Raw genomic sequence first — 23,973 nt, 5'->3', positions numbered from 1 at the left:
TCTGACCAGTCCCTGGCAAGACTACACAGGTTGTTAGTAAGGCATTCCTCTCCATAAATACCACAGAGTTCCAGCAGTTCTCTGTAATCCCATCACGTTTTCAGCGGACACTCACTGTATGGCTGAGATATCCCCAAATACATGCATGCTCTTTGCAGATATGCATTTTGCTAACATAGCGTGATGCAAAATCAACTGGTTTTGCATACCATGTGATTTTCAAAGTCATAACGTAGATAAAGCAAAAGCAGGCTTCACTGGAGCACTTATCAGTGTGCTTCTCACTGAGGACTGTTCTGTGACAAACATCTTACACCTACGTTAACAAATCCTGTGGCGCAATAGACGCAACTCTGTAAAGCAAAGCAATTTTGTACAGTGCTGAGAACCTAGAGTCATCAGTGTCAAGGCTTCAGAGGTTTTACTTATGGCAAGCTCAGCCTTGTTCCTGTGGGCTGAATGGCCACCATTGGCTGGAGCACACCAGAGTGCCCCTTCACAGAGACTTCAGCAAACAGTTTAACTTCAGCCTGAAAGGGAACTGAGTTTGTGTACTCTAAGACCGCCTGCTGATACAAACCAAAACAAGGTTAAGTGAGGACAACTGGAAGACTTGCTTCCAAAGCATGCTCCAAGTCTAATTAAAACCCTACAGACTACACTCCATCCACAGACTGCCAGAATAATTTTGCAGAATAATGCAAACTTTTTCCCAGAGAGAGTTCTGTGCTGGTATGCAACACGCTCAGCAAGCCTAGCAAGAGCATGGAGACATTTTGATGCCCTCTCAGAAGTTTCAACTGGTTCAGGTGAAAGTCCAATGGCTTAACACCTTATTAAGTGTGGGTGGACTTTTGTGGATGACAAAAGGTAAATTGTCTGGAAATGGATGAAGGCAAGAGCTAATTAGCACAATGCAACTTTTACCAGAGCGCTAAAGATTTGCAGATTATTATTGCGGATTAAAGATTACCACTGTGTGAACCTCCTTCATGGAGGATCCCTACCTCCCTGCAGTCACGTGCTGCTTTGATGCATCCACTGAGGAAGGAGATGTAGGGAGAAGGTGCTGACACTGAGGGTGAAATACAAGGTGAGAAGCAGCGTGGTGGTCTAAGTGAGGGGGGTACATCACAACAAACTGAAGCTGCTGGGGGATTTCAGGAAATGTGAAGTTACTGGCAGGGAGGCATGATGAAACTACACCAAACCCAGTCAAAAGCAGAAACATCACTTAATGGTCACAAACAGCCGAACCCTTAGCTTCATTCACAGTCCCACAGCGCTCCGCTCAGCAGCACACAGCACCTGGGTTGCCCAGCTCACTGCCAGGTGCTCCACGGCACAGCTGACAGCCTAACAGGCAGCCCCAGCTGCAGGTTCTCACCCCCAGCACACACACCTGCTCTGCTCCAGCCACTCGCCTCAGGGGGCCAAACCTACAGGAGAAATACCATTTTGTGAGACGATTCTCAGCAAGCTTAGCTGAAAACTGATTGGAGGAGTGCTGACCCATCTGGCAGCAGTCGCACTGCATAACCGTAGCGCTGCTGGCCATGCTTAAGTGTGACATCATTCCCAAGCAGCCGGGTGAAGCAGGCAGACCACGTTTCATTACAGAGCTGACAAGAGACAGCAGTAATTACACAAACACGAGACCTATTACCTGACCATCGCTGTCAGATCCGTGTAAGGTGCCATGTGCAGTGAGGCAGTCCATTAATTTCCCATTCCGCCGGCAGCCCAGGTGCACCAGGTCTCGGCAGTGAGCGTGGCATGTGTATTTGCAATCTGCAGCACGCACGCAGACAAAAAGAAGAAAAACAGAAGTGTTTAGAAACGAAGTTGCTGCAGGCAGAAGCCCGGAGCGAGGCACATCCTGATGTGCTGTGTGACCTCCAGGAAATGGTGCGCTGCCTCGTCTGAACCTCCCCGTACAAACAGGTGCGTATCATGAAGATGGAAAATCACTGGAGCAAAGGAGACAGCCCCGACATGGTCCCAGCAATGCATGTCTCTAGCTGGATCAGGGCTGTCCTCATGCATTATTGCAAGCAATCTGTGCCACGCGCTATTTCTTAGCTACCGTAATGCAAGCAGATGAGGGTCTGCTCTAAGAAAAGACACAACATTTCTGATTTTCAGATTCAAGTTTCTACGTAAGTACAACCACTGCACAGCCACTATTGCATAGCTTTATGCATTTTAAACGAGGTGCTCTTGAGAACGCATTGAAAATGGAATGAGGAATTTATCTGAAGCTACAGCTAACCTGCTAAATCAGAAAGCTGCCTTCAGGAACAATTCAGAAATGTCACCAAAATCAACCGGGATGGACGCTAGAAATGTAAATTCCTAACAGAGGCAAATGGCCCCATCTCTACCAAGAAAGCAGTCGATTCATACTGCTTCAGCATCACGAAGAGATGAATCACTTTAGTGGAATTTGGTTCTGAAGCCTTGTTGCATCTACTGTTATTATAAGTTGGGCAGAGCTCATTATACCACCTTTGTCTTGCACTGAATGTCACTCTCTATTTTTAGACTCCATCTTAAATTGTTTATAACTTTGCCAAAGAGGAACCACTTGTCCTTAAAGTTTCCATGCTGGGGAATATCATGCTGTTTGGTTTAGGACATTTTGGTTAAAACAATTCAGCCATTTCCAAGAATGACTGTTGGAGGAAATGCTTTGAATTTCCCAAAATAAACTACTCATGCACATACATATTTTTTTTTTACAAAGCTTTATACCATTCTCGTTTATAGGAAAAGATGAATTCTGGGTGGGATTCTTTTTTTTTGTTCCCTTGTCAGCCTTTCAAAAATCTGTTTCCCACATTTATTTTTTTAATAGATTCCCATCTAATTCCCATTTAATAGACTCCCTCTTCTTGGCCAGGGAGGAGGCTACAAGGAGCAGGGCACAGATTGGTATGAAACCAGGCTTCGTTAATCCAGCAGCTTTCTGCCATCATGCAAACAAATATACTGAGCATGCGCCTATTCTGAAGGCTCATTTTCACAAATAATATTAGGAAAAAATCTCCTAGCTAAACATTGTTCAAAACCAGGATTACTAATTAAGTTAAGAAACATTATCTCTCAATGCTATTTAGTTTGTCATTTATATTCATTTTAATTTGTGAGTCTGTAATGTCATTTGTAAGACAAGCCCATAATTTCCTGCTGGCTGTTATAGGCATAATTGCAAAAAATGTGAAAGCTTCTTCTGAAACTCTTGATCATAAACTAGATTTTAATATACTGACTGTAAGTTCAACGAGCAAGACAAGAAATAAATTGTTTTTTTTCCTAGCATGGTAATATTTACAGCCTTTTTCACTATTTATCTTAGCTTTAAATGCATTATTTTACTGCATTCATGGCATACAACATTTCACAAAGGTCCAGGTAGCATCAAGTTAAGAATAATATCCTCCTTTTTTTGGTAATCCTTCATTGGAGTATTCTCAAAATTACCACGAGTTCAAAAATCAGCTACTATTCTGAAAACACTGTTTTGATCACCAGATTTTGGGTTGCCATATTATTTCTGCTCAGAAAGCAATCGGAATCAGGTGTTGCTTCCTGACGCAGCCTGAAACGAATGCAGAGTCCTTTGAACTGAAGTGTGCAGGGGTTTTAACTGTGTACAGCTGATAAAAGCACCCACAGACATGCAGAAAAGCTAACAGGTTTATTTTACTAATGCTCAGGCTGTCCTGTATGCTTAAGTTATTTATTAAAGTGACGTATCGCTGCATATTGAACATGCGTAATTATCCCGCATCCTTTATAAATGCAAACCATGTATTTATTAAATATATACATATTTTTAAAATTGCATTGGCAACTACTGAGTCATAATGGAACACATTATTTATTACTGCATTGCTACCAGAGTCGTAGAAAAAAAATAACTTAGCAAATTTTAATATTACACAGAATGAAGACTACTTATATCCTGCCTTCATGAGGGTGAACTGTAAGACTTGAATGCATTCATTTTATGTGATTGGTCCCTACCTGATGTTTGGGTTCTTTTCCTCTGACACTCGATTTTGCCTGATAACTTGTAAATAGCTGTTTGCATGAGTGGCTGTGCCAGGCTGCAGAACAGGAAGCGAGCAGTGGGGCAGGCAGGCAGTTCAACGGCTGCTCCAGCATCAGCCCAAGTGACTGAGTGTCAGTGGGTCAGGCAGAGGCTCAGCAACAAAGCCTCTCCCTCCTGCTGTGGTCTTCTTCCTTGCCCAGGAGGTGTGCATGTGTACACAAGTTCTGTGGCGGCCCAAACAAATTTAACTTTCAAATGAGTATGCAAATGTATGCCATGCCAGAGTGACACATCAAAAGTTCAAAGCTGAATTTATGTTTAGGTTTGTATTACTTATCAGCTGCAACATATTGAAGAAGTCTTTACTAGAAAGCTTGAGGAGGGTGTACAGCTTGGTTCTGCTACTGCATGTGATGGGAAATTAGACAGTAAAATTATCTTTAATTGATAGCCTGTGGCTTTGCTCCCAGCTATCAGAGGAGAGATTACTACTGTGATTGCCTTACAGAAATTATGCTTGTAAAGCTTCTTGGAAAAATATTCAAACTACATAAGATGCTTACAGCTTTACTTCTTAATCCATCTGCAGCCAGCAGGTCACATAAGGAAGGAGAAGAAAGATCAGTATTTCTTCTGCAAGACAGAATTCATTATATTTCTACAGCACTTTGACATCCACATCTCACGCCTTGGTTTGGACTTAATACATGTTGTGTTCTTTTTGCTGATGCTCAGAAATCTGTGTTCTAGTTAGATGCCAAAGTTGCCGCCATATAAGTTTCTCTAGATGCTGCAGTGGAATGAGAAACCTATTTGGACAAATGCCCTTTGAAAGTGTTGAGTGCGCCCAGCTTTCTGGGGGCACACATCTGTTCTAACTGTGTTCATACATCTGCAATTCTCTTTATTTCTGATTATTTCTTCATTTATTATCGTCACTCACCATCAGTCTGAGATTAGAATGAGGTTCATTTTAACCGTTTTCCCAATGAATGATGCATAGGTGATTTTTAAGGCACCGCAATCATTGCGGATGAGACAGGGAATTTCTGACCTCCTTACAGCCATGCTTTTTCCCAAGCGATCTCTGCACACGTTTCCCAGTTGTGGAGCTGAGCAAGGCTCAGATCACACTGCAGCACAGAAAAGCCCCACATTCCTAACTCCTCTAAAGTGGTATCCATCCACAATTACCACTTTTCCACATAAGTCCTTCTAATCTACAGTTTCTCTGCAGACTGCTTTCAACAGATACATGGGCCACAGCCATAGCCACTGGCCACCAGGCCCTACACACATCCCGTAGACAGCAGTTTTCCCAGGCACTGACAGACCATAAAACTGGCTTGACTAACTCCCTAGGGCAATGCCCCAAGAGGCCTGCTACTACAAGAACCTCTAGAGAGACAGTAGAACCATCTTGCTGGAGTGGCGCTGAGGGGCTGAAGAAGACCAGAAGACATAACCAGATGGGCCTTCTCCTTCAAGCAGACAAACAGTGCTGCTGGAAAGCAGATGTTCTCTCTCATCCAATTCCTGCTTCACACAGCTGTCGCAGCCCACTTGGCAATGGTAGGAGGCAAGCACAAATCCAAACAACACAGCAATTTCAAAGTGCCGGTGCTAAAGCTAGGCTTCAAGATTCAAAATTTAAGCCATTTGTATAATTCTCTTTCCAGCTTTTCTAGAATCCTCATCTTTTGCTTTCACACAGCTGGCAAAAACCATCTGGATTACAGTCTTCCATTGGCAAAGAATTAAAAAAAACCCAGCCAAACAAGAGCCTCTCACACACTCATTCATTGGTACTTCTAATATATTCACACATTTTACTAGTTGAATCTCTAAAATGTTACTTGTTGTAAAACTCTAAAACCGAAGCTGAAAATCAAAGGAATATGGCTGCAGATAGGTAGCTGAAGTAGAAGAGTGAAACCAGGATCTGTTTGTAACTTTGAAGAAGTTGTGTCAATACCAGTCTGTGAGAGTTCATCATCTGACACACTACCCCGTGTTGAATACTGACTTAATGAACAGGATCATTTCGAATAAATTAAGGCATACTGAAAAACTAAAATAAGATGAGTTACTGACTATACCAGCATAATTCTTGATGACGTGGGATGTACCAGTAACTAGGAGTAAGTCTTATATTATGGCACAAATCCAATACAGACATGATACTTTAAAACACGCTTGGTTTAATTGGCTTCTACGAAGAGAAAACATTACATGTTTATGTATGACACCAAAGTTACTTCCAATGTTTTAATGAATATCTGAAAATAATGGCATTCCTGCAAATTCATATCTGATACCATCATTTGATTTACATCTTTCCTACTTTAGATCGCAGAAATAACTCTGGATCCTGAGCAGTAAATCAGCATTTCAAGGCTCCTCTTCAAAACAGGAAATTATTAGGAGATGCTTGAAGTTTGGTTCCTACCTCTGTGCTCTCAGTGAGTCAAAACGGGCACTTTGGAAGCTCTTTTGAAACATTCACATGAATTTTGCAAGGTCTCCTTAACTAACAGTTGTCACTTCCTTGTGGCTGTGAATGTTCTAGCATTGTGCAACCCCAAACATTTACATATACACTGATTAAAAGTGAATCTGTCAGGCCTGCAGCCCCACCTGAACCTGTCACGGCCCCATCCAGGGTCAGGAACTCCGCTGGGAACAGGACAAACTCCTGCAACCAGCTCTCTTTGCAGCTACCCATGGTACCCAAGACCTGCTCGGTCAGGTATTTGCATATATTTGGACCTCAGCAGAAGGAGTGCTTTAAGTCTAACAAAATAGTCCTAAAAACTCACCTGCTTTTTGTCTATAAAGTGTTTAATCAAGCTAAAGTTTGGCTACTGTGGGGAAAAAAAAAAAAAGAAGGAAAAAAAGAAGATTCAGAATTTTCAGACGACTGTTTGCCACCTGGGCAGGCAGTAACCAACCTGACTTTGCCATGTCTAGAGGACATTACATCTGTGCAGCAGGAGTCATAGGCCTTTTGAGGAGAAGACATGAAAACTCCAGGTTGAAAACTCCAGGGAGGAATGGATGAGCCATGGAAGACAACATCATCCATCAGCCTGGATTTGTTCAATGGCCCTACGATCTGGGAACACCCAGAGCATGTCACTGATCACATGCACCAGGTAGTAAGTAATCTGGGAGTAAATTAATTCAGCTTCTCAACAGCAAAACAGAAAGGAGGGACTGGTGTTTTGAACTAAACAAGCTAAGCCTGAGTTTCTTCAGTTTCTGCCACAGGTACCTCTGTAAACAACTGTGTGGTCTGTTTCGGAGCTTTAAATGTATTTTTGTGTGTGTATGTGATTTTATCTCAACCTGGCTTGTGCTTTTGCTTTGAGTGGTCATCACCAGACAGAGGAGTTGTGTGGATACGGCCTGGAACTTGGGGGCAGGCTGAGCAGGGCTGCCATGGCAGGGCAGTTCGCCCAAGGACCGGCAGCAGACATTGCCATCTAGCTGCACGTTGCGGAACTGGGATGGGGGAGTTCTGCACGGATGAAGCATCTTTAGGTGGTCACAGCTACCAGGTCAGAGCGCTGGCAGCAGCCACAGAGAAAGCCTCTGTCCTCTGAGGGAGGACTGCACACCTTCATGCACGTAAAAACTATGTGAGAGGTAGCGTTAATGCCTATCTTGAGATACTGAACTCTACAGTGGCTCTTCAATGCTTTGAGCATTGAAGTCCCGAGTGACGTCGGAACATAAATCCTAATGATTTACTCCAGAGCTATTAAAGAATTAAGTCAATTCAATGTGTATGCAAAGACCATTTGTATTTTTCTCAACATGGCTACCTCAGTCTTGGGTCCTCCCTCTTTCCCAGTGCTTGCCAAAGGTCTCCTGCTAAGATTTGCCATAGGAGGCTCTTGCTCAAAGCTGGGATTCTACATTATCAGCCTACAAACAGAGCTGTGCTCCTCAGAACTCCTGTGCCTGTTTTGAGCAGATAACGCTCTGTGTGCAGTCCTATTTGCAACCACCACTCCAGCAGCAACAGAGCTCCTAATGCTTGCCAGACCACACAGAACGGAATACATTCACTTCATTCAATCAAGGAAGGCTTAAAACATAAATTCTAAATAGCAGAAGAACTTTAAAAGAAAAATACAAAACAAGAAAATACAAGCTTAGATTATATTTACTACTCAAAATCTCTCTGAACTATTTTAGCATCACAGCCAACTTGAAATCTGGCTTTAACTTCCATGCTGCAGCTTTAAGCTTGCCCCTCTTGTTTCAGCCTTCTGCTGGAATGGTCCCAGCTGCTTGCCTTGAGAAACATATCTATGGGCTTGGAACACTCCTGCAGTAAGCTCTGAGAACCAAGCACCAAATGATGATGTGGGAACTGAGGGTTTTCAACCACATAACCTGCTCTTCCCCACGTACCTGGATGGTTTTCTGAGGTCCCCTTCTATGGACACTGTCCAAAAACAGAATCACAGAATCACAGAACTGCTCAGGCTGGAAAAGACCTTAAAGATCATCGAGTCCAACCATGACCTAACCATACTACCCTAACTCTAACAACCCTCTGCTAAATCATGTCCCTGAGCTTCCCATCCAAACAGTTTTTAAACACATCCAGGGATGGTGACTCAACCACGTCCCTGGGGAGCCTATTCCAGTGCTTAACCACCCTTTCTGTAAAGAAGTTTTTTCCTGATATCCAACCTAAACTTACCCTGGTGCAACTTAAGGCCATTTCCTCTCATCCTGTCACCTGTCAGCAGTGAGAAGAGCCCAGCCCCGCTCTCACTGTAAGCACCTTTCAGATATTGGAAGGGAGCAATAAGGTCTCTCCTCAGCCTCCTTTTCCACAGACTAAACAGCCACAGTTCCTTCAGTCACTCCTCGTAGGGCAGATTCTCCAAGCCCTTCACAAGCCTCACTGCCCTTCTTTGGACCTGCTCCAGCACCTCCATGTCCTTTCTGTACTGAGGTGCCCAAAACTGAACACAGTACTCGAGGTGAGGCCTCACCAATGCCGAGTACAGGGGCAGGATGACTTCCCTAGTCCTGGTCACCACACCATTCCTGATATAAGCCAGGATGCCATTGGCCTTCTTGGCCACCTGGGCACACTGCTGGCTCATATTCAGCCAACTGTCCATCAGTACACTAAAGTCCCTTTCCATCATGCAGCTTTCCAGCCACTCCTCCCCAAGCCTGAAGGGTTGCCTGGGGTTGTTGTGACCAAAATGCAGGACCCGACACTTGGCCCTATTGAAACTCATACAGTTAACCTTGGCCCATTGATCCAGTCTATCCAGGTTCCTCGGTAGTGCCTTTCTCCCCTCTGGCAGATCAACACTCCCTCCCAACTTGGTGTCATCTGCAAACTTACTGAGGGTGCACTCAATCCCCTCGTCAAGATCAGTAATAAAGATGTTAAATAGAATTGGCCCCAGTACCGAGCCCTGGGGGACACCGCTCATGACTGGCCGCCAACTGGATTTAACTCCATTGACCACAACTCTTTCGGCCCGGCCATCCAGCGAATGTCTCACCCAGCGAAGCGTACGCCCATCCAAACTGTGGGCAGCCAGCTTCTCCATGAGAATGTTGTGGGGGACAGTGTCAAAGGCCTTACTGAAGTCCAAGCAGGCCACATTGACAGCCACTTCATCCACTAAGCGGGTCACCTTGTCATAGAATGAAATCAGCTTTGTCAGACACGATCTACCATTCATAAGCCCATGCTGACTGGGCCTGATCCCCTGGTTGACCTTTAACTGGTCCACGATGGCTCCCAGTATTATCCATTCCACAACCTTCCCCAGTACTGAGGTGAGACTGATAGGTCTGCAGCTACCAGGATCATCTTTCCGGCCCTTTCTGAAGATGGGTGTCACATTTGCCAGTCCACTGGGACATCCCCGGTTAGCCAAGACTGCCGAAGGATGATGGAGAGTGGCTTGGCAACCACATCTGCCAACTCCCTCAGCACTCTAGGGTGCAATCCATCTTGGCCCCATGGACTCGTGAGCATCCAGCTTTCGGAACAGGTCCAAAACCATCTCATCATGGATCATGCACGGCCTATTCTGTTCCCCATCCCTATCTATCAGCGCAGGGGACTGTGTTCCCAGGGAGTAACAAGCTTCACTATTAAAGACTGAGGCATTAACATAAACCTGAACATTTAGCAGCTTTGTAAAACACCCTGTAGCATGGTGACGTCTACTGTTGTCCAAAACTCTGCACATAAAAACTGCAAGGCCTGGTGAGGTCTCAACCTGTTAACCAATGCAAAGAGCATGCTTCACATTGTCATAACCCTGCTTTGTAGCAAACAAGAAGGGAACACAATGTGCTCCTACTAACACCAGCAGATCTTGGAGGTGACCGCGTGCTGCAGCTGGCAAACAGAGCTCACATTTCTGACTCTGCCACGGCAGATAGGGGTGGGGAGGCCAAATTCCTCTGCAGAGTACCTTCAAACAAGAGATTATGGACAAAACTCAGCAGATCTTGATATACCACCTTGTCTAGCCTTCCCTGACAGATTTCAGAGGGTGCTTTTGTAGTGCTGGCACATGCTGCAAAGAAAGGTATGCCTATTGTATGCACATTTATGAAAGAAAACAGCAGGGGAGCTGCCATAGTTCTGGAGAGCATTATGGACCTTCTCTTCCTTGCCCTTCCCTATCCACCCCAGGCTGGGCAGCTGGAGAGGAGCCTTGGCAGAACAGAAGCTGCAGCCCTGTTTCTCTCACACATCTGCATTTGGAGCCCAGCTACCAATCCAATCCACTGCCTCCAACACATTGCACCAATGGTTTAAAACCAGCCTACAGCATCTTTGAATAGAACCACAGAATCACAGAATGGCGTGGGTTGAAAGGAACCCCAGAGAACATTTAGTTCCAACCAGGGTGAATAAGTTCATACTTACTTATCTATAAGTTTGTGCCTGGTGCTCCCAGAACCCAGCAGACCAAAGGCTATGTTGAAGTCCCTCACTCAGAGGGACCTGGACAAATGGGTAGATGAGGCATTCCAGCTCCCAAAAGCCACATTTCCCCTTGCATCTCTCTCAGAACACACACCAAAAATCATGAGATTTTATATTCATTGAGTATCTGGCTGTGTCAGTTTCTGAACTGAAAATGTGATGGGAAGTAACCGAAGAATTTCTGTTTTAAAAAGGTAAAAAACTGGTCCAAAGTATTTATGCAGTCCTACTACCTGTCATGCTGGAATTTCTGGACTTCTATTTGCTATGATTGCTAGTCTCTTACCAACACTAAAAGACAAAAATAACGGGGAAAAAAAACCTTCAACATCCAAAAATTTTTAAATATGGAAGCTCTCAGTTCTCAATCTGAAAACAAAGCATTTACTCTAGTGCCCTCTATTGCTGAACACCCAAAACGCACAGTATGAAGTTAATTCACAAATTATCGTTTTCTTTCGGTTTTCCTTCTCTTTAGAAGAAACCTGACAAAAAATATGCGTTGGTATGAAAAGTATGGCTTAGGTGTGGCTACCCACCCTGCCGAGGAGCTGTGAGCTCACAGCCAGATCCAAGTTACTTAGATGTCTCTACTTGGTTCAGTTGGTGCAATGTGAAATCGGGTAAAAGAGAAATCAAACCCATCAGACTACAGGAAGCTTAACTGAACAATGTTTGTGCTTGTTTTGCAAAACTGCAGAGCATTCTGTAGTGGTCATTTCTTAGCGCTGAGCGCAGCTCAGCTCCAAGCATGCTTCTGGATGCTGAGGTATCAGGCTATAGTGTTACATTCCCTCTTTAAAACAGTTAATTCCACACTACTAATCTATTAATGTTCTTCTGCATAAATGACCAACTCACAACTTTTACTTCAGTTGTTACGGGACATCATTCCCACCCTGATAATGGACCTTGAGACATGTATCTTGTGGAGGTGCTGAGTTTAATGTGCACAGTTGGCATCCTCTTCCCTTCTGGTTGTCTTCGTACAAGCTACCAGGGCAGCAAAAAAGAAGCAGCAAAGAGCAATAACATCTTCCTACTGCTACTGTTTGACACTGGGAAAGGAAAGAAACGTGGCAGTAGAAAAACAGAAAGTAAAATTAAATCTTCCAAAGTACCTCAAAGCCCACACCAGGCACAGATTGTAACAGTAGTTCCTGGTGACCTTAACATCTCTCATGTGTTGCAGACATTCACCTCAGTAGTCCCAACCCACGCAGAGGTTAGGCCCGTGAGATGAAGTTCAGTCTCTGAAGAGATTTATTTCTTTATTTTTGCCTTGCATTTGTAACAGACTTACGAGGCCCTTAGTAAATCTCAGGGTACCAATCAGGACCTTCCTTTGGCAGGGAAATAAGAGTTATGTAAAAGAGGTTTCTCTTGTTCCATTTAAAACTGGTAGAGCTAAGGAAAAGAGAGTTTAGTGAGATGCCACATTCACTTCATCTAATTATCTGATAATTGGGACAAAACAATGTGTGATGCAATTAGTAAAAGACATGTGACTTGTACATGCTGTGACTAGTGACCATTACAGACAAAAACGTATCATTATTGTCTGGACTCTAACAGAACAGGTCTTGCCTGGAAAAATACAGACTTACAAATATGAGGCAAACTGAACAGTTATTTAACGGATGGAGAAACACCCAGAAATGAACAATAGTGAAAGAGGCTGTCCTATTCTGCAGCTTGTATTAGTATTTCAGTTGAAAAACACAAAAACAGCTGGATTAGACCAAGGAGCCATCCAGGCCACTATCCTGTCCTGGGAAGAGCCTGTGAGCAGGTGCAGAGGGAGCACGCATGAGAAATAAAGTGAATTTCGAATGATATTTCCCCTCTATGACCTCCTTTCCTCTGGCAATCTGCAACTTAAATGAGCCAACGGCTGCATCTGCATCTGTTTATTTAATATCCCTTTGTGGCTCTTTCCTCCATGAATTTATCTAATCCCTTCTTGAATACACTTACACTTCAGTCTCTCAAACATCCTGTTAGTCAGCTCTCCAACTGAATTACATCTGTGTGCACGTATGTGAAAACGTAGTTTGTTCTAAGTCTCTCGTGTGGCCAGTTCATGGTGGGGTAATGACTTCTTATGCCCACCTCCCTGGGCAGCCTGTTGCAGTGCCTGAACACTCTCTTGGAAAAGAAGTATTTCCTGACATCTGACCTGAATCTACCCTGGCACAACTTAAGGCTATTTCCTCTCGTCCTACTGCTAGTTATATGGGAGAAGAGGCCAACCCCCACCTCAACACAACCTCCCTTCAGGTACCTGCAGAGAGCAATGAGGTCTCCCCTGAGCAGTCTCCAGACTGAACAATCCCAGCTCCCTCAGCTGCTCCCCATAAGATTTGTGCTCCAGACCCCTTGCAGCTTTGTTGCCCTTCTCTGGACAAGTTCCAGGGCCTCGATGTCTTTCTTGTAGTGAAGGGCCCAAAACTGAACACAGTACTCGAGGTGCGGCCTCACCAGGGCTGAGTACAGAGAGATGATCACTTCCCTGTTCTTGCTGGCAGTGCTAATTCTGATACAAGCCAGGATGCCATTGGCCTTCTTGGCCACCTGGGCACACTGCTGGCTCATGTTCAGCCGAGCATCAACCAAGTTTTCCAAGTGATGAATACTAAACTACAAGCCACTGTTCTGTATATGCAGTGACAGTGTTTTCCTCATATGTTTTTGTACATATTTATCAACAATGAATTAAGTTTAAGTGCCCTATCACTCAGCATGATGTGTTTCTTCCACAGCCTTTTGTAGCTATCTCTAGAGTATCCTGATGACCTGCCAACACCAACATCTGGCATCCATCCTCTTTTTCACTTTGCTAATATGCATTTGATATTTTGTACAAAATAGAGCTTGGAACAGTTTCCTCTAGAGCCAGATAAGTGCACTTTTATACAATCTGTACAAGAAAAATTATACATATATTTAAAATAAAGAGGTAGCAAAAGAACTTACAGAGATGTTTCTGAAAAGAGGACCAGAAACTAAAACCATGTTTTCACAGCACAAGTGATTTTTAAATGACATATTTCCATTAATAATCTGTGTATACTTATGTGAACTTAAATGAACACAGGCTATTAAATGATGATTGGGAACCTTCAAATCAAATGAGCTGAAATGTCCAAAGCAGATGAACAAACAGGAACTGAAAGAACTGCATCCAGTCCTAACACAGACAGAAAACCTGTTTGTATGATCCGACTGTAAAAGGCTAATGTATTCTACCTGCTTCCAACCTGCTACAATGCCATCCCCATCCCTAGCATTCTGTAAGTAGTAGCCTTGAAGTAGGCATTTAGGAAACAAACACAGCAGTCCAGACAAGCTGGTTCCAAAGTTTGGATCACCCACTCTAATAGGTCCTAAGGAGATACGGCCTTGAGTTACTGGATTCACACTACAGAAGTTCACCTTGTCTGCTGCTCCATTAGTTCTCAATGTAACTGATTTGCAACCATGCAGGTGTCCACTGAGCATCTTTCTGCCCCTCTCTCAGATACAGTTAATTAACCCTTCAAATGATACTCACCTGCGGGCAAACATCTTGTCCATTTATTTGAGCATGAATGCTTCAGAGCTGTGGTTCCCAAATGTTCCCACATCCCATTCACCATCCGCACTGGGACAAAATGGTCTCCATCAGCCCAGAGACAGAGAGTCTCCCTTCAAACTCTGCAAGCACCCTAAGCCCTGACTTGGCCTCAGGAATCCACCACACCATGAAGAATTGCCCCCAGGCACAGAGCAGCTGATCCTAAGAGGAGTCTTGATGAACTACGGGGGAAAGCTCATAGGAGTGAACCTTCTTACAAAAAGCACAGGAGATGTACAGCTCAAAGGTCAGCTGCAGGTATCCACCAGAGAGGCTGGGAGCAGACAACGTAAGGCTCAAAGCTGGCCAGCCTCAGCCACTCCCAGCAGATACAGGCAGAGCGTGCTGATAAAAACACAACCCATGGCTGACCAGAGCAGCCCCAGCTTCTACATTTCTAGGACCTCACCTTCATCCTCTGTGAGGTTTTGTCTGAGAAGGCACTGCTCAATTAGCTCCAAAACTTCAGACAGATCACTCATTTTGGGTAAGCGTGGTGCAGACTGCATCAGGCAGTGAGCTTGATCTGACACCAGCATGCACTGGCCAGGACAACCAGAGCCAAGCAGCATGCCAGCACCATCAGCAGTAGCCACCCCTGCAACATGTACAACAGGATCCAAAAAAGAAGTTACTATATCCATTAAAATATCCACTGCCTGCATGCAGCAAGCCATTATCTTCTACACACTGCTCCACAATGAGCTTTTAAATGTGAAAAAAAATAAGTCTAACTCTACTAATGTTAGAGAAGAACTAAAAGGCTAAAACACTAGAGCGGAAGGATCATGCAAAAAAAAACCCCAACCAGTAGTGAAGGGTAAAAATCAACCTCCAACTACAGGAAATCGAGTTAGTCCAAGATTTTGTCAAGAAGGTCTCTGTTTCTGCTCTCTGAAAGAGCCTTCCTACATACCTAGAGGGACAGTAGCTCAAACTGTAGAGAATCATCACTCTCCAAGAGCTGAGAATAAAGATTTTCATGAGTCAGTTGGCTTTGGCAAGAAATTGCCAGCAAAATCTTCCATGTCAGACTACTTTATCTAAGAAAATGATAGGAAGCATTGTGCTTTTCATCTTTTCATGTTCATTACCACAGGATATTATGAGATTTTTGTTTGTTTGTTTTTTGTTTTTTCTGAACAGGTCTGAAATCTGCTTTTTTCTGCACAGGACTGAAAAAGATTGTAAGGGTTTAAATCAATGCATATCATAAGGCTGTCTCTGCCAGGGGTAGGCATCTGTTGCTTCCAAAGAAACTACAAAAAACAATTGTGGGATCTGAGCCAGAAATTATGTCAAACTAATCTGTAATTGGTAAAAATTAACTTAAACACTGAAGCAAGATGATTTACATCTCTTTCAAAGCTTTTCTTACAGCTTCAATTGTCATATGATTGAATATTCTTATTCTTCCAGATCCTCTTTAAATCTGGTTACATTCCTGACCTCAGCAGCATCCCCTGGTAATGAGCTCTACAATTTAATTACATTCTGAATTAGAAAAAAGAAAAAAAGGAGAGAAATTTCCTTTTACCTACTTCAAATTTGTCATCCATCACTTTAATCCTCCGCTATAAGATAATGAAAATAGAAGCCACTTGTCTATTGTGTCTTCATTGACCATAGGTTTCCATAGTTTCCTCCAGGCTCTCTCTGACCCGTGTCAGTGAATATCAAGTGGGTGCCATTTTTTCCACATAGAGGAATTCAGTGACCTACTGCTGCTCCCATGTCAGACACCATTGTGTCAGAGTGCCCTTCTGCTGCCATCTGTCACACAGCAACAACATGTAGTGGACATTGGTGGGAAGGTTCACCCTCTACTGTTGTACCACCAGCACCCGCCTCTGATGCTGTGGGCCAACATAACAAAATAGGAGGCATAACTCTCGCTGCAGCCCTTGTAGAGTACTCTGAACTACATCTAAGATATTGTTTTGACCTTTGGTAAGTAATTTAATCAAAAATAGTTACTAAGCATTATCCTAGAATTTTCTTCTGTCTTTAGTGATGCAGAAAGGGGTATCTTAACTGTGGGCAATAATCCATAGCCAAAGTATCCATCCAAAACTGGCTGGAAAACAAAGGTCTTTTAGGATTAGAAATCTAGTTATGATTTCACAGATAAAAATTGTACCAAATACAGCTTTCTGGAAACAATAATATACAGCAGTACTAAACTTAAAATCTCACTTAAAATCTGTTTTTGTACTTCAGCAGATTTTGTTTCTAGACAGGAAAAGGAGAGGACAAGGACCTCTGAGACATGGAGTGACCAAAGTAGAATGAAAGCAAGTCTGTGCAGTGGCACAGCACCCATCTCTTGACCCAGATGACAGATGATATCACAATGTCTATGGCAAAGCATATTCCAGAATGCAATCTCTACTCTTCATTACACATCCAAATCATGAAAGTTTCTTTCTTGTTGCTAAAACATTAATTTGTTTGTTAAAGCATGTCTAAAAACTATCAGTGAGTCTCATGGCAAGCTTTAATTAATAGCTGGGTTTTTCATCCGTGGAACAAGGCTAGCAGCACACTGTTATTTTGCTGGCTCATCCTGGCTGACCTAACCAGAAAATCCTGTTAGTGCCAACGCAGGAACAAACGCTGGCAGAAAAACACAGAGGTGGAGATAAAGCTGAAAAATCTCGAATTATGCATAGTGAAGCACTCTGTTCACTGTGCAGGTGATGGAGCACTGGCACAGGCTGCCCAGAAGCTGTGGCGTCTCCTCCTTGGGGATCTTCAGAAGCTGCCTGGACGTGGCCCTGGGCACCCGGCTCTGGTGGCCCTGCTGGGCAGGGAGTGGAGCAGATGGACCCAAAGGGCCCTGCCAACCTCAGCTGCTCTGTGATTCTGTGACTTATGAGGGTAAGTTTCCCTGTATAAGAATGTAAATAGATGGTAATTCTGCTTGGACTTACGTAGTAGAGAACTTTCTCAGTAGGATGGAAGAGCATGCGGTATATCAGAATTAAGTAAGCATGTGAGTAATTCTGGTAATCAGTCAAGAACCCAGCCAAAATTCTGGCCACTAAATAAAGGCAGAAATGTTCATGGACTTTGGTGCAGCTAAAGTTTCATACCACACAGTGGCTTTTTGAGACCAAAAAGGAATCATCAGTATAGACACTATCAGTATCCACTCCTCTGTGACAGAGGCACTAAGACTTCAGCTTCCAGTTATTATGCTCATGTGTTAGGAGGACTTGAGACAACCAATATTCAAACAGAGTCAGTAATTCTAGCCTTAGTTGAGGAAAACTTTGCCACAGACTTCAGTGAAGTGGGATTTCCCTCTGGATGCCTGAAAACCACAGACTCCTTCAGTGGGAAGAAGCCACATGTCAATTAGATATGTCATTACGACATGTAGTCCAACAGCATTTCTGTGACAGATTTCAGATTGTCCAGCTTGTCCTTCCTGTCTCAGATTCATAAATTGTTCAGCTGCACAACTGATCCGAATCCCACCCCACGCAAACCCAAATGTTGTATTAATGCTGCAATACTTGCAGAATTGACAGGTTGACCGCTTCAATCAAAATACTCCTTGTCAAGAGAAATTCTGTCTCGTATATTTAGACCTTTAAAAATAACAGACTGAATTCAGCTTCCTAAGCTGCAAAAGTGCCTGTTTCTCCAGACTCCCTGAGAACACACCTCAACCCCAGCTTTCAGGCAATTCTGAAAGGACACAACCATCTTTGGGCTTTATGACTATTAAAGAGGATGCAAACACTTTCCCATTAGGAGTGGACAAGGATCAAAGACTGAATTGTCTTTAGAAGTAATAACTTTTACTAACTGATGAGCTGAGTGGTACTTATTTCAGCTGATAAAATGGGTATTAAGGACAGAGCATCAGTGCCAAACACAAGCCCTCCCCCAGTTCCTCATTGCTTTCTGTGAACAATGACACAAAGAGCCAAGGTATTTAGTCACCTTTACCTTCCCAAAGCCTACCTTCCCAAAGATATATGAACAGTTAAGGCAATCTGAAATAATTTTCTGCCAAGTATCTGAGGCATATCAGAGCTCCTGTGTGAGTGAGAAACAAGGTCTGTAAAACCGGGGATGCCAAATATCTCCGACGTGAGTGCTAATATGAATTAATCACAAGGCTGCGAGAGGATTCTCCATCTGAGCAAGCCTAACGAACCTTCTGTTGCATCTGCAAAACATTGTTACAGTTTTTACCTAATGAGTCTCGGAGAATGGAAAAACGCAGAACCATGCTGGACTGGGAAAGTTAACCAGCTGAATGGGAATAAACTGTTTTTCTCTTTGAATTGCTTTGTAGCAGGAAAAAAATAAATGCCTTAAGAGGTATAGGAGCGGACTTACCAGTAGACTTCCAAAGAAGTTTTACTGTCCTCCTCCTCGAGCTGCCCAATGATTTGGGAAACCGGTAAAAGAAACGTGCTATCCTTCTGATGGTTTTGCTGAAGTCGCTTCTTATTGCCATGTCTGAAAGGGCTCCACGGCTACATCAGGCAGAGCAGGAGCACATACCCAGACTGAGAGAGGAAAGCCCACAAACGCCGCACACAGCACGCCAGCTCTGAGCTCAGCCTCAGCCAGCGCGTCTCGAGACCACCTGTTAGTCCTAAATCCCCTCCCTCCCAGTCACTCAGTTTAGAGCCCTATAGACCTCCCTCTTTAAGACAAGCAGAGCTATATTAATAGATGCTCTGGCTAAAGAAAGACCAATGCTTCAGAGCCTTAACCTGGTGCTGTGTTTTCAGTGATGTTGAAAGAGGACTTCTTTTCCACAGAAGGTTTTTGGAAGGTTCATCTCCAGCTACCTCTTCTAGTCTGTAAGCAAATCAATTCCAAAACCGATAGCCTAAGACCCCTTTCAAATGCCCTTTATTTAAACAGACAAGATTTTATCTAAGTATCTTGGAAACCTTCCCTTGAGAGTTCTTAGCAATACATCAAACAGATTTCTATAAACATGCAGGTTTTTAAAACACAACTTTTACTCGTAATGGATCCTAAGGTAAATGTAACAGTCAGATCATTTACTGCCACAGTTTGAATCAAGCCCCTACTAATATTCAGCTATCCAAAGAAACTACTAGCATGTCAGTAGTCAGCTTGCATGTTTCAAGCAAGACATACATTGAATTGTAAAACCAGAGATGTAATGAATTAATATACCCCCCTAATTGTTTTAAAACAAATAAAACGTACGTTTATTTAGTATAATTCTAGCATACGCATTCTCACAGCAGGAGAATTCAACCATTTCCCAAGCCTGGTACGATCTCAGCTGTGTCACAAGCTTCTCTTCAGCTTCTCACATTTAATTTGATTTTTTTTCTTCTGCTGAATCTGGACAGCAGAAAACACTGAATACCAAAACTAATGTCATTACTAAACAAAGATCCTTCTATTTCAACCTTTAAATGACAGTAAGGAAGGGCTCTGTTACATGAGCTATGCTCACAGCATGCAGTTAATAACTCTTCTAGAATTCACTGTGTATTTCGCTACGCTAAAATACGTGAAGCATTTAGCCCCATTTTATACATTGGACATTTTAAACATACTGCCAACTTCTCAGGTCCAAGTTAGATAGATTGCATTTCCTCTGCTCAGTACGTCTCCAAAAACAAACATTTCCACTTCTGCTGGACCCGCCACAATTCTTCAACCAGTGCCAGCGGAAGAGCAGACGGCAGGGCTGGAGCTGCCAGACTCATCTCCTCTCTGAGCTCCACCCCACCATGCCAGCAGGAATTTCGCAGCAAAGTGAGGGTTTCAGCACAAGTCAGAGCTCTGACACCCTGCTCAGCAAACAGCAGAGCGAGGGCCCAGCAGCTAACCTGCCGCCGTGGGAGCTGGAATGGTTCTGAGCGCTTAAGAGCAGCTGCCAAACACTGAGTTGAATGATTAAGGCTTTTTTCCTGAAATGGGTCTGCACAAAATGTAACGAAAACCAAAGTGGCTTATATAAAAATACTTGGTATTTCAGACTAGAAGCGAATATACGTTAGGACTAGTAGGTTTATAAATTGATGAAGAAGTATGTATTATCTTTAGCAGGATATGAAGGGCTGGGGAATATATTTGTCATCCAAACAAAAAATACCAATACTGTATTATTTTTGTTACAATGGCATTTTACGAGGCTTAACAGAGCACTCAGTAAAACACGCCAGGGTATAAAAACACAAAGAGGCAAACTGACTTTGCTGGTAGGCACAACAAACCTGTGGAGGATTACGCCTTGCAGTGTTCCGTGCCTTACTGGAATAACACAGAATTCGATTAGCACGCAAAATCCTCAGTTAAGTAAACCAGACAGTTACGCTGTGTGACAAACCAGCTTGCTGAACAGTGGGTCAGCCTCACCCCCAACCCCTGCAAGGCCCCTCCCTGCGGCATACTGACATCCGGCTCGCACACCTCAAGCCCTGTGGGCACGCAGACCTGGCTCCACAGCAACGGGTGCTCTGTAGGCCGTGCACCAGAGCCAGGCAGGCACCTCATCCCCCACAGTGCCCACCCCACAGCCTGCCGGACAGAAAGTGGCCCTAGTGAGCTCCCAGCAGGTCCCCTAGGCTCTAAGGGCTGCTGGCAAAACCCCCTGAAGCTGAGACGTGTCACTGTTGACAATGACACACAAGGCCCTGCAGGCTGGTTCTGAGCAGGGCTGCACAGGGTGTAGTGGCTGCTGTGCCAAAGCCATTCCCATGCTTAGTGCTGGAGATGCAAAACTGGAACAAAAAAGAACCAAATGGCATAAAAAAACCCCTCACTATTATGTAACGTACTTCTAAACAAGAAAATGTAAACAACCAGTGGTGTCTGTCTGGGAATCACAGAATCATAGAATTATTAAGGTAGGAAGACCTCTAAGATCATACAGTCCAGCCACCAACCCATCCCCTCCATGCCTACTGACCATGTTCCTCAGTGCCACATCTCCACATTTCTTGATCACCTCCAGGGATGGTGACTCCACCATCTCCCTTGGCAGCCTGTGCCACTGCATCACCACTCCTTCTGAGAATTGCATAAGAAAAGGTAAACATATCAACGAGATATTAATATATGCTTGTCTCCATTAGCAAATATCCCCAGTAGCTGAGCTCAAAGCAAGTTTTTGCCTTTTTTTTTGTAGTTAGAATGATACACTTGGTAAACAAGGTGGCTGCTTTCCCATGCATGGCAGCGTGGGTATGTGGCACCATCGTATGTACAACACCTACAAGCAGAGTGCAGAGTGGAGAAGTATTTGTAAGTCAGTCTTTTCTATGCCTATGGAGCTTGAACTTCCAGAGAAGGACAAAGACTTCCAGAGCTCTGTAGTCCCATACTTCAGCACTGCTGCGTTTGCACGACAATGTCAAGACACAGTGTCACAGGTTTCATGCTACAACATAATCATAACATCATCATGCGTGACAATGCTGTGCTGCTGCTGGGAAGCTCAGAAAGAGCACAGTGCATTTCCTATGAGAAAAGAAACACAAATCTGCTGCATTTGAGCTTTGTTCAGCAAAACTAACATAATACTTCCTATTTCCAGCTCAGCTGTTCATCCATCCATAATCCAAATAAGGCGCTATATTTTGAGCTTTCTAAAAAAACTTTTGATTCTCAGCAGCTGCGCATACACAAAAAGAAGGGATTAAAAATGGGCAGTGAATGACAATCTGCAGCTTCCAAAATCTGGCCTCTCTTTGAAAGATGGAAATTGAAGAAGTGCAGCACTCAAACTGATGTAAAACACATTCATTTTCAGATATCGTGATCCATTCTTTTGCAAATAAATCAGTCAAGTTAAAATAGATTGTACAGCCTTTTAGTTGTCAAAGGCATTTTGCATCTAATCCTTTCTTATGAATTTTTCCAGTCATTTATACACCAGTAGGTAATATACACCAAAATGTGATATGGAAATAAAGAAAAACAACAGATGAGCAGAGGAAAGATATTGAAAACCTTACATAATGCACTACAGATGCATAAAAGGCATAAAAATAGAATAAAAACATAACGCAACCAAAACCCAAAACCTCACCTGACAGTCACTGCACATCAAACTGAACCAATCCCAGATCTATACCATCAGACATTCCCATCCAACAGTTGTTTTCTGCAAAAGAATAAACATTGCTTCTTGACCAGACACATTCCTGTGATGGAATGACTTCTAAGTAAAACACCACGGAATTGGGATTAAGCCTCTCCAAAGCAAACGAGCATTAGACAAGCAGAAGCAGTTTCAACCCTTTTTGTCAGCCCTCTGGAAATCTCTGTGGATGAGCAGGTAGTTGGGATTTGTCAAATTGAATCCAGCTGTCTGCTGCTGGGATGGTTGTCATGGCTCCTCTCTTGTTGGCAGAGAAAGAACAGAGCCTCTTGGGCATACTCATTCCCATCCTGCAGTGAAGTTATAAAGCAGTTCATGAGACGAACTGTGGTCTGTACAGCTTCTCAAGAAGCCAGGAGACCGCTGTGGAAGCATATGAGGGGCTGTGAGAGCCTCCTCAGAGCTGACTGTAAGGAGACAAGAAGCAGTGTCCTGCTTTTTCTGTGGCACACTGAGAACATCTCAACTGAAAAACCTTGAGAACTGTCTGCTTCTATAGGCCCTGTTGGAGAACAACTGGATTTCTGCCCTTAGGGAGTGAGGAGTAGGAAGTTAGGAGAAATACTTCCAGTGGAGCACATCCTGGCCAGAAATCTAAGGACAGAAATCGGGGTGTCAAAGCACATTTACTCACATCTGTTAGTCCTTACTGCATCCTAAAATGAAATGCAAGGTGCTGCACTTGGGTCAGGGGAATTCCACACATGCACAGACTGAGAGAACACTCTGAGAGCAGCCCTGAGGAGAAGGACTTGAGGGTGTTCGTCAATGAGAAGCTCAATGTGAACTGGCAGTGTGCACTTGTGGCCCATAAAAGAGACTTAGATTAGATATTAGGAGGAAATTTTTTACTCAAGAGGGTGGTGAGGTGCTGGCACAGCTGCCCAGAGAAGCTGTGGGTGCCCCATCCCTGGAGATGCTCAAGGCCAGGTTGGATGGGGCCCTGGGCTGCCTGAGCTGATGGAGGGCAACCAGCCCTTGGCAAGGGGTAGGAACTGAGTGGGCTTTAGTACTTCCCATTCTCCTGGGCAACGGCTGTTCCCTGTTTCATTTTGAATACTTCAGCCTGTAACATTTGTTGTAATTTCTTTATGTCCTTTTCCTGATGGCGCAAATGTGCAGAGACTGATGTGACTGATGCAGTACCGTGAGTGAGCTTTTATCCACATACAGTTTCACTTCAGAATATA

General features: G+C 43.7%; 1 protein-coding gene across 4 annotated transcripts in view; it reads right to left on the bottom strand.

The window, feature by feature from the left end:
- RASSF3 (Ras association domain family member 3) overlaps positions 1–23,973 on the bottom strand; it is a 101,099-nt gene that overhangs the window by 72,090 nt on the left and 5,036 nt on the right. For 2 of the 4 annotated variants that reach the window (XM_015281591.3, XM_046938125.1), the window contains exon 2: positions 1,667–1,791. The exons of 1 other annotated variant lie outside the window; for it this stretch is intronic. In XM_015281591.3, coding sequence (XP_015137077.1) covers positions 1,667–1,791 — 125 coding nt within the window. Of the gene's footprint in view, positions 1–1,666; positions 1,792–19,020; positions 21,133–23,973 lie in introns of those variants that run through there. One more of the 4 variants, XM_040695649.2, reaches the window with a different exon arrangement.

This window comes from Gallus gallus, chromosome 1 (assembly GCF_016699485.2).
Source record: "Gallus gallus isolate bGalGal1 chromosome 1, bGalGal1.mat.broiler.GRCg7b, whole genome shotgun sequence".
Taxonomy (NCBI): domain Eukaryota; kingdom Metazoa; phylum Chordata; class Aves; order Galliformes; family Phasianidae; genus Gallus; species Gallus gallus.
The sequence above is the reverse complement of the archived record's forward strand: the minus strand, read 5'-3'. Positions and strand labels throughout refer to the sequence as shown.